General features: G+C 44.4%; 1 protein-coding gene across 1 annotated transcript in view; it reads left to right on the top strand.

Annotated features, from left to right (window-relative positions):
* Positions 1-11,671, top strand: part of cfap20dc (CFAP20 domain containing) — a gene marked incomplete at both ends in the record, with an annotated part of 66,341 nt that overhangs the window by 29,222 nt on the left and 25,448 nt on the right. Inside the window, 4 exons of the mRNA XM_084172809.1 lie at positions 2,897-3,084; positions 4,054-4,180; positions 5,674-5,790; positions 8,408-8,817. Coding sequence (XP_084028935.1) covers positions 2,897-3,084; positions 4,054-4,180; positions 5,674-5,790; positions 8,408-8,817 — 842 coding nt within the window. The remainder of the gene's footprint in view (positions 1-2,896; positions 3,085-4,053; positions 4,181-5,673; positions 5,791-8,407; positions 8,818-11,671) is intronic.

The raw sequence follows: 11,671 nt of genomic DNA, 5'->3' as shown, positions 1-11,671 counted from the left end.
ACCAATTATATGCTGGGTTGTTGTCTTTTCACCAATGGTGTAACCTCGTCTTTAGGTTAATCCAATTATCATTAGGCACTTTGCTATGGAAAAGTGTAGGCGGGTTGTTCCCTTTTGGGCAGTATGGTGAAGAAAAACTTTTTTATTTCGCCTAATTTTAATATTCTGTCATAACGAGCACATGTTCAACTTAAAAAAATAACAATCTCAAGAGGTTAAATATATACAGTACCAGTCAAAGGTTTTGTCAGTGTTTTGAGGTGGATGTGGTGTTGGAGTCAGGCGCAGGACACAGAAGCTTAGTCCAAACAGACTTTACTTGTCAGCAAATGACAATACAAAATAAAGGGCCTCAAATAACGGAGGCGAGCGATACGCAAAACAGTGCGTAAAACACTAAACATAAGCGATGCGCAAACAGTGCGTCAATACACTTAATAACAAGAATGCAAAATCCAAAACCTCAACGGACAGGCGTACAACACACAACTACAAACAAAACCAAAGGAAACTTATAGGTGACATAATCAGGACAGGATAAGACACAGGTGCACCAAACAGACAAAACCAAACAAACACAGAGAACATCAAACGGTAGCAGCTAGTACTCCGGGGACGACGAACGCCGAAGCCTGCCCGAACAAGGAGGAGGAGCAGCCTCGGCGGAATTCGTGACAGTACCCCCCCCTTGACGCCGACCCCGGCCTCGGGGACGGCCAGGAGGACGTGGAGCAGGGCGCGTAGGATGACTGCGATGGAACTCAGTCAGGAGGGATGGATCTAAAATGTCCCTCCGAGGCACCCAGCACCGTTCCTCCGGACCGTACCCCTCCCACTCCACGAGATATTGTAGACCCATCCGACGTCTCGAATCCACGATGGACCGGACTGAGTACGCCGGAGCCCCCTCGATGTCCAGTGGGGGCGGAGGGGTCTCCCTTATCTCACTCTCCTGGAGTGGACCAGCTACCACCGGCCTGAGGAGAGACACATGGAATGAGGGGTTAATATGATAGTCATTGGGCAGTTGCAACCTGTAACACACCTCATTCAATCTCCTCAGGACTTTAAATGGCCCCACAAACCGCCGGCCAAGCTTCCGGCAGGGCAGGCGAAGGGGCAGGTTTCGAGTCGAGAGCCAGACTCGATCTCCAGGGGTGTAGACTGGACACTCACTGCGGTGGAGGTCGGCGCTCGCCTTCTGCCTGCGGATGGCCCGCTGCAGATGGACATGGGCAGCGTTCCACGTCTCCTCCGAGCTCCGAAACCACTCATCCACCGCAGGAGCCTCGATCTGGCTCTGATGCCATGGTGCCAGAACCGGCTGATAACCTAACACACACTGAAAAGGGGTCAGGTTAGTATAGGAGTGGCGGAGAGAGTTCTGAGCCATCTCTGCCCAGGGGATATACCCCGACCACTCCTCCGGCCGGCCCTGGCAATAGGATCTCAGAAACCTACCCACATCCTGGTTTACTCTCTCCACCTGCCCATTACTCTCCGGGTGGTAACCCGAGGTAAGGCTAACCGAGACCCCCAAGCGTTCCATGAACGCCCTCCAGACTCTAGAGGTGAACTGGGGACCCCGATCAGACACTATATCCTCGGGAACCCCGTAGTGCCGGAAGACGTGGGTGAACAAAGCCTCAGCGGTCTGTAGGGCAGTAGGGAGACCCGGCATAGGAATGAGACGACAGGCCTTAGAGAACCGATCCACAACGACCAGAATAGTGGTATTCCCCTGGGAGGGGGGAAGGTCCGTGACAAAGTCCACCGGGAGGTGAGACCACGGCCGTTGTGGAACGGGCAGGGGTTGTAACTTCCGCCTGGGCAGGTGTCTAGGCGCCTTACACTGAGCGCACACCGAGCAGGAGGAGACATAAACCCTCACGTCCTTAGCCAATGTTGGCCACCAGTATTTAACACTAAGGCAGTGCACTGTCCGGCCAATACCTGGATGTCCAGAGGAGGGTGACGTATGAGCCCAATAAATGAGCCGATCACGGACCTCGAGCGGCACGTACGTCCGACCCACTGGACACTGGGGGAGTAGGGTCAGTGCGTAACGCCCGCTCAATTTCCGCATCGACCTCCCGCATCGACCTCCCAGAAACGACTGTATCAAAGCAACAAAATAACTAGGGGTTTACAATGATGGTGAAAACTATAAAAAATCTGATTTATTGAATTTTCCATGTGGTCTATATTATAGGGCACTTCAAATATTGGTGCATAATTTCTACTTAAAATATCAAAAGGACGCAAAAGGGACTCATTTTGTGGAACGACCCAGGCCTGTAAGTGTTGGTGTTTCAAACCAATCAGACTCAGCTTCTGCATTTATATAAAGGAAGCTATGGTGCTTATTTCCCACTCCCAATATTCCTCCGATTAGTTATACCACAGTTTCTATAACATAGCTATGTCCGCTTTTCATCAAACTTGGGTGAAAGGGGTGTAATTTATGTTTGTAAATGAATTATGTGCAGAGTGATGCTAGCATGCCACTGTAATATCAAGCTTAAATCCATATGTTAAATCAGCTGGAATCCATTAGCAATGTCAGGATATCACAGCCTTTTAAAACATAGGCAGCGTTTGTCTCTTGCTATGTTATTGTTAGCCTTGAGTAATTAAGTGCAATGTGGAGACTATGGCAGAAGTTAGAAACAGTTTAATAGTAATAGGCTGATATGCGACATTAAGCCTATGTGTAATGTGTTTGAGCTGGTTAGTTAAAATTATACAAAACAGTCAGACATCGCTGTCGATCACTATCACAGTCACGATCACTATTTATTTTCTCAGTATTACATTGAAAGAGATGATCCTATGCATTATAAACATTGATAACAAATGAATATCCAAATGATCCGTTTATTTTTGTACCTTTCAGATCAGTCAGGCAGTGGCAGGGTAGCCAGTGCTGCTCGAGGCCCAAGGATCCAGCCGGACGCCTCCCACATCGCATTTGGGTCGAGGGTTTTAGGACCCCCTCCACTGACCGGAAGGAAGAACAGTGGACTATCAGAGGGACAGGACGGGAGGACACAGGACGGGCGGACACACCGGAGCATGAATACGGTAATACTCCCCTGAGAAGGTAGCTTGCTGTCGAAACATTGTTTGATTTCATATATAAATGTATTGCATGGGAGCGCTAGAGTGTATGTACACCTTCTCTCTTTTGAATACCCACATGAACACATTTATCATACGATGTGACTATTTGCATTTACCAATAGTGTGAAAATAAGTGCTGGGAGGAGCTGTTGTTATTTTATTGTAGCGCTGGCCCACTCTCCAAACATAGATATTATATCCACTTTTTGAAGAGCAAACTTTACTCAACTAAAAGATACCTTGTGAATAGTATTTTAGGTATTCCTGCTTTGTTTCAATTTTTCTCCCAATAGTTTCATGATGATAAGACTCAAAGGATGTTGTTTTGAGGCACCAGAAGTTATTTGGGTCTTTGATGCATTCTGAACTATTTCTGTATTATTATCCGCCTATAATATCTCCCATCATTGGGCAGCCAGTGCTGTGTCATCTAGGACGCCCGGTGAGAGATCCACTCTGTGATCCTCTATTGTTTGTTGTTGCTTTGCTGTTTCTGTCTTTAGTGCTCTGATTTTATTTTCTCTATCTTTTTTATACCTCTCTGTCTCTCTCTAAAACACGCTCTCTCTCGCTCTCTCGCTCTAGCTCTCTGTTTGTCTCTCTGTCTTGGTCTCTCTCTCTCTCAATTCAATTCAAAGGGCTTTATTGGTATGGGAAACATATATTTACATTCTAAATAGTAAATATCACACTCACAAAAGTTTAAAAGGAATGGAGACATATCAAATGGCATGGCTGTGTACAGTGTTGTAACGATGTGCAAATAGTTAAAGTACAAAAGGGAAAATAAATAAACATATTGTTGCCCTTTTCTTGTGGCAACAGGTTGCAAATCTTGTTCTCTCTCTCTCTGTCTCTCTCTCTGTCTCTGTCTCTCTCTCCCCTCCCTCCCTCTCTCCCTCTCTCTCTCCTTCTTTCTCTCTGTCTCAGGGGTCAGTCTCTGGTGCAAGAACAAATAGAACAGCTGCTCCAGAGAGACATCAGGATCATGGAGACTGGAGCGAGAAACAACCTGGTCCCAGTAGCCAGAAGAGTGACTCTGTTTATGAGCTGGCAGGTAAGAACAACACTCTGTCGTCTGTTCCACACAATGTCAGGTAAAGATGCCATTGACATTTACATTAAACTGAAATGCTCAAATAAACCTACAACATTGTTTTACATGTCGATGTTAGGGAACCTTGTTGAACGGGATGTTATGACAATACTTTTAGAACATCATATTTGAAGTTGTTCAAGCTTAGAGAGATGTGGCTGCAGCCATATTGAAACAGCATCAGCCGCGAGCCTACTTTACTCATGGCTTTTTGTGTTCATTCAGCGAGCAAGGTCTAGCTGTGTTAAACATTACAGTAGTTTTGACATGGGCATCAGATCATACTGTGTTTGCCAGCAAGCTAGCTAACAGCAAACAAGGTTAGTAAGCTAGCCAACTTAATGGTAATGCCCACAATAATTAAGTCCCTTTTGCAGGCAGATTTTGTACACTATTTATTTTTTATTTTTTTATTTTTTTATTTTATTTATTTAACCGTTATTTAACTAGGCAAGTCAGTTAAGAACAAATTCTTATTTACAATGACGGCCTACACCGGCCAAACCCGGACGACGCTGGGCCAATTGTGCGCTGCCCTATGGGACTCCCAATCACGGCCGGTTGTGATACAGTCTGGAATTGAACCAGGGGGTCTGTAGTGATGCCTCAAGCACTGAGATGCAGTGCCTTAGACCGATGCGCCATGAAACGGTATTCAATATTATTTGCATGTCATACTACTACAGAAACCATACATTCCACAGTGTGCTTCCCACACTGACCAATATTCACAGACTTGACTTGGAAATTGTGATATTCCAATAATTATGTGCAAGATGAGGGCAAAATCTGAAAAACAACTTCCTCCTTAGTTTTGCCTAGCTTGCTTTATTCAGCCCAGTTTGACTAATTACTGCTCCCGTAAGAGAAGTTAAATCAGTGTATATTTAATGTACTTTCAACAACTGTCCTTTTCAACCAAGCTAACTAACCGTAAACACTGGTTCATTAGTACAATGGTATGACAGAATCATTGACTCCCCAACGTTCATCATAGTTATGGTTTCCCTTCTCAATCTGAGTGCATAATCAAAATATTACATAATTATGTCTGGTTAGCATGCTCCTTTATGTGATAGTAATTCAGTCGCACACTGACTCTATACACTCACTGACCTATATTCTAATATATTAGACTTGGTAATGCAATAGGTTTGGAGTGTGATGGAGTGTATAAGAAGATCATTAAAATATCTAGCGTTAGTTGTGCATAGCTGGCTTTATTTAGTCTGCTGCGCTCACTGTTGATTGATTGGATAAAGCTCATTTTCTGAAATACCTTTTATTGAGAATGAGTGATGGTTTTACTGTGGCATAATATTCAGTACTCCATAAGCTGTTCCGCTAGCCATTAACAAATTGTTATCTGTTCAGGTTCTAAAGTTGTATTATGTGCTTGTTAGGCTATTGTTATAATGCGTGTTTTGAATGTAACCTCGTTGTGTAACGTACAGGGAAGCCAGGGAGCCTGCAGCCGCGACCACCTAAAGACAGAGCTTCATCAGACAAGGCAGGGTCCAGGAAGCTACGGGTCCACAGTGCAGGGAAGGAGAAGTTGGCACCTGGATCAGGTGAGCTGTGTATGTATTATGAAAGCTTTAGAGAGCCTGTCTGTGTGAACTGGATTGTGTGTCTAAGTGTGAAGTGTGTGAAGTCTAGTGGTCTTAGGGTAGCTGTCCTCTTTTCTGTTGTAAATTGGACCCACAGATGCTGGATTTAGCCACCATGGAGACAGGAATCAACGACTTTTGACCCCCAGTGAGATGAGTGGAGACCAAACAGCAGGTCAGACCCTGCTCTAAACTGACACACTTTTTAAAATGGACACAGCCGGGCTCCGGTTAGTGCTTCTGTTTCTGATTTGGGAGTGAAGTGAAGTCACTTTAACCCCTTTATCCAGTTCCTACCCCAGAGCAGACATCCAACCATCACAATCTGGAGCTACAGTATGTGGCAGATGGCTTATCTGGCCTGACGCTTCCAAGGATGGTTCTTACCAAGATTTACTGTCATCTACCTCAATTAATTGGCAAGTTTGGCCAACTTTAGCCATTAGTATATTTGGCTCAGTAATTTCCAGCTACAGTGATAGTAGCCAGCTCCAGAAGTCTCACCCATTTCTAGACATTTTATGCAGGATCATTGCTAAGGCTATGAAATACCTGTCTGAGTTTTTTTGTTAACCCCCCCACAGCCACACACACACACACACACACATTGTGTCCCCCCCCCCCACAGCCCCACTCAATGAACCCACAAACTGCACACTTTATTTTCTCTATGCACGTTTATGGGCTGTTCCCATCTCCAAAGGCCTGGAGCAGTCCCTGTACAGTGCAGGAGGCAGCACTGCAGCAGTACGTTCATTGATGGTAATGGCACATTAAATAAGAGTCAGAGGGAAGTCCTGTGGGTTTGGCTCAGGGTGTTCCACACAGCAGCACAATTAGAAAAGGTGATTATACTGTTGAGACAAAAGTGCGCTGAATGTTCATACACACTTCATACCTCTGAACTACTAGGATGCATCCCAAATGGCACACTATTTCCTATATTGTAAGTAGCCTTGCACGAGCCAGAACGGCTCATAGGAACAGGAGCCTATCAGTAGCATGAGGCAGCTTGATGTACAAGTACACTCCCTGGACAGGACACAAGTCTATCACAGGGCTTTACTCCCAAGCAGAAAAGCATCAGGTCCCATTTACAGTCTTTGGTATGACTCGGCCTGGGATCGAACTCCCAGCCTTCCAATCTCTAGGCAGACACTCAAACCACAAGGCCACTGAATGAGTATTCCCTATATAGTGCACTACTTGTTTTAGCCAGAGCTCTATGGGCCCTGGTCAAAATAAGTGCACTAAATAGGAAATAGGGTGCCATTTGGGAAGCTGCCATAGAGCCTGACTAGCTGAAGGTATTAGGATTCATTATAGTTACGTTTGATCTGATGAGAGTCACTTGAACGTAGTGCATGGATGGGCTCTTGAGTGTGTGAATCACAGGAGGTTGGTGACACCTTAATTGGGGAAGACAGGCACGTGGTAATGGCTGGAGCGGAATAAGTGGAAAGGTATCAACATCAAACACATGGTTTCCATGTGTTTGATGCCATTCCATTAGCTCCGTTCCAGACATTATTATGAGCCGTCTTCCCCTCAGCAGCCTCCAATGGAGTGAATAAATATGATGTGTTCAAAGTCTGAACCTCTTGAGTGGGACTGGACTCCATTGGTGAACATTTCACGGCGTACATATACATACAGCCAATGTCACTGTCTTCAAAAAGCCAACGTTACTATTAATCAGCTTGGACGACGTGCAGTCAGGCCTCTGGAGCAGTGTGTTCCTGCCTTGGTGTTTTCTAATGCCAGGGCCTGTAGACGGACCCCATGGGCAGAGGTATGGGTGTGTGAGCGATGATTCTGCAGCAGAATGGCGCCCACACTACTAATGATGTCGTTTGTGTGCCGGCGGGTGAGCCCCACTCTGCCAAGGCAAAGCGTTTTTCTCCCTGCAGTCCCTCCCTGCATACCGCAGACAAATACATTCGCAATCGTTTTCAATGCTTCAGCTTCCACTTATGCATATTTGAAATGCTCATTAAGGCATTATGCCACTATTAACAAAAAACAGACCAAAATATATATATCTATGCAGGAGTGGAAATTAACGCGGGCCCGCTTTTGGCAACCATGGCATAATCGAATTCATTTCATTCTGCCGTACTGTGATTAAGCAGTAGTTATTTGCATATATGAAAATGAACCCAGGCAGGCAGAGAACAGCAGGAGGTTTTCCTGATGATGAAGAAATGAAGATGGATCCATTGATCACTGTAATAAGATCTCTGTCATTATTCTGGATTCATCATCACCATTGCTCATTGGCTCAGGAGGTGTTATGCAAGAGGCGTGGGCTGTGTATTAGCAGCCTACACACTCTGATATTGAATACTCCTCATGTATTATGCAATCCATTCACCTGAGGCTAGGCATTGTGTTTTCATTGTATGAAGTTAATAAGGTGGAACTCTTTCGTTTTAGTATCAAAGATACAGTTGTAGCTAACGATCAAGGGACGAGCCAATCAAGTGAACAAGAACCATTGGAGAAGACAATCAGGGCAGTCATGTTTTTATTGACTGTAAAGCTGTTGTTGTTGTTCTTCTTCTTCTTCTTCTCTTAGACAAGTTGTTGTCTCCCAGACCTGTTGACGAGGACAGAGCCTGTTTGGAGCCCTCCAAATCTTCTCCAGAGCTTCTGTCTGGCCAGTCGACCCCTGTCCCTGACCTCCCCCCATCACCATTACCCCTGCAGGACTCGGACAGTGATGACAGTGAAGGGGAGAGTGATGTGGATGAAGTCTCTGAGCCTCAGCTCTCAGTGGAAGACGTGTTCACCTTCTCTTCTCGGCCCCACTCAGCCAGGCGAGTCCAGAGACAAGGACATGGAGACCAGGGCCAGGGCCAGGGACATGGAGAGACCTGCTGGACTGAGGAGGCAGCTCAGGCCACGGACACCTACTGCCAGCAGGACATGGGAGGGCACAGGGGGTCCAGGCCAGAGGACGACTTCCTAGCCAGCGAGAGTGAGGAGGTATGTCTATGTGTCTCAAACGACTGGGTCTGATCCAGAATTGCTGGAGGATGAAGAGTACACACACACACAAGACCCTGTACCCCCTGACACCGTCCTCTCAACATTATTTTATTTTCTTCAAAACATTTAGTTGCTCTGGTACATTTACAGTGGGGAAAAAAAGTATTTAGTCAGCCACCAATTGTGCAAGTTCTCCCACTTAAAAAGATGAGAGAGGCCTGTAATTTTCATCATAGGTACACGTCAACTATGACAGACAAAATGAGAAAATAAAATCCAGAAGATCACATTGTAGGATTTTTTATGAATTTATGGTGGAAAATAAGTATTTGGTCAATAACAAAAGTTTCTCAATACTTTGTTATATACCCTTTGTTGGCAATGACACAGGTCAAACGTTTTCTGTAAGTCTTCACAAGGTTTTCACACACTGTTGCTGGTATTTTGGCCCATTCCTCCATGCAGATCTCCTCTAGAGCAGTGATGTTTTGGGGCTGTCGCTGGGCAACACGGACTTTCAACTCCCTCCAAAGATTTTCTATGGGGTTGAGATCTGGAGACTGGCTAGGCCACTCCAGGACCTTAAAATGCTTCTTACGAAGCCACTCCTTCGTTGCCCGGGCGGTGTGTTTGGGATCATTGTCATGCTGAAAGACCCAGCCACGTTTCATCTTCAATGCCCTTGCTGATGGAAGGAGGTTTTCACTCAAAATCTCACGATACATGGCCCCATTCATTCTTTCCTTTACACGGATCAGTCGTCCTGGTCCCTTTGCAGAAAAACAGCCCCAAAGCATGATGTTTCCACCCCCATGCTTCACAGTAGGTATGGTGTTCTTTGGATGCAACTCAGCATTCTTTGTCCTCCAAACACGACGAGTTGAGTTTTTACCAAAAAGTTATATTTTGGTTTCATCTGACCATATGACATTCTCCCAATCCTCTTCTGGATCATCCAAATGCACTCTAGCAAACTTCAGACAGGCCTGGACATGTACTGGCTTAAGCAGGGGGACACGTCTGGCACTGCAGGATTTGAGTCCCTGGCGGCGTAGTGTGTTACTGATGGTAGGCTTTGTTACTTTGGTCCCAGCTCTCTGCAGGTCATTCACTAGGTCCCCCCATGTGGTTCTGGTTGCTCACCGTTCTTGTGATCATTTTGACCCCACGGGGTGAAAATGATAAATAAGATCGAGGGAGATTATCAGTGGTCTTGTATGTCTTCCATTTCCTAATAATTGCTCCCACAGTTGATTTCTTCAAACCAAGCTGCTTACCTATTGCAGATTCAGTCTTCCCAGCCTGGTGCAGGTCTACAATGTTGTTTCTGGTGTCCTTTGACAGCTCTTTGGTCTTGGCCATAGTGGAGTTTGGAGTGTGACTGTTTGAGGTTGTGGACAGGTGTCTTTTATACTGATAACAAGTTCAAACAGGTGCCATTAATACAGGTAACGAGTGGAGGACAGAGGAGCCTCTTAAAGAAGTTGTTACAGGTCTGTGAGAGCCGGAAATCTTGCTTGTTTGTAGGTGACCAAATACTTATTTTCCACCATAATTTGCAAATAAATTCATAAAAAATCCTACAATGTGATTTTCTGGAAAAGAAATTCTCAATTTGTCTGTCATAGTTTACGTGTACCTATGATGAAAATTACAGGCCTCTCTCATCTTTTTAAGTGGGAGAACTTGCACAATTGGTGGCTGACTAAATACTTTTTTCCCCCACTGTATCTTCAATAGAAATTCTCAATAAAAACCTCAACAATAGAAACCTCTCAGAGATTTTACAATAGAAACCTCTCAGACACCCCATGACCTTCAGATCCCCTGAATACGCAGTCCTACCACGCCACACAACAACTCCAGTTGGAGCTGCTTCCTAAAAGCAATTGTTTGAAACTGAAAAAAAGCTAGAATATAATAATTTATAAGGCACTCTATGGGCAAATAAAAGGACAGATTTTAATTTTAACCGAAGCATAAACTAAGTGCCTATAATAACTAACTATAACAGACAGATTATTCTTTATTTCCTTTACACACTTAAATCTTATATCTGAGACCATTAGTGCAAAGTGATTGTGATGTGTTATTGTCTCACATAGCTATCTTAAGAAGAATGCTCTAATTGTAAGTCGCTCTGGATAAGACCGTCTGCTAAATGACTCAAATGTAAAAAACTGTTTACACAGCAATGTAACCCAGTGATAAAGAGCTGCTGAGGAGAATTTTCCAAATAATGAGTACAAAGGCTATTACCGTTAGATGTATTCAAAGGAAAACGAATTGTCTTTACTGGTTCTAAATTTAAGAAGGAATATAATTATTCTGATTTAAGACTTTCATTAATAGTCAAATTCAGTCCTTGAGCTGCTCATCTTTCTTGGCTTGGCCTAATGGATTCCACAAGGAGAAAAAAGCAGTGAGGGTCAGTTCATTTATACATTCAGTCCATTTCTATATGAAGGAAACAATGATGATTCAGTTTAGTTTTTTATGGGTTCTGTATGAGAAATATGATTCAGTTTGTTGTGTGAGAAAAATATCACTCAGCTGGCTCAGATTAGTTAACTTCCATTACATCTGAGAATAAAAATTGTTTATCCTCAATTCAGTTGTGTGTGAGATAGAGAAAAATAATTTAGTTGTTGTATTGATCCGTCCCTCTCTCTCCTCTCCTGTCCTGAGGGAAATCAGTTTCATCTTCAACATACATATGCTCTGCTACAGTTAATTAGGCCACTTTGATTGATGTCTCTGGAACTGTGTGTGTGTGTGTGTCTGTGTGTGTCTGTGTGTGTCTGTGTGTGTGCCTGTGTGTGTCTGTGTATGTTTCTTAGCTGCTCTGCTA

This window comes from Coregonus lavaretus, assembly GCF_964263955.1.
Source record: "Coregonus lavaretus genome assembly, chromosome: 12".
Lineage (NCBI taxonomy): Eukaryota > Metazoa > Chordata > Actinopteri > Salmoniformes > Salmonidae > Coregonus > Coregonus lavaretus.
The sequence above is the reverse complement of the archived record's forward strand: the minus strand, read 5'-3'. Positions and strand labels throughout refer to the sequence as shown.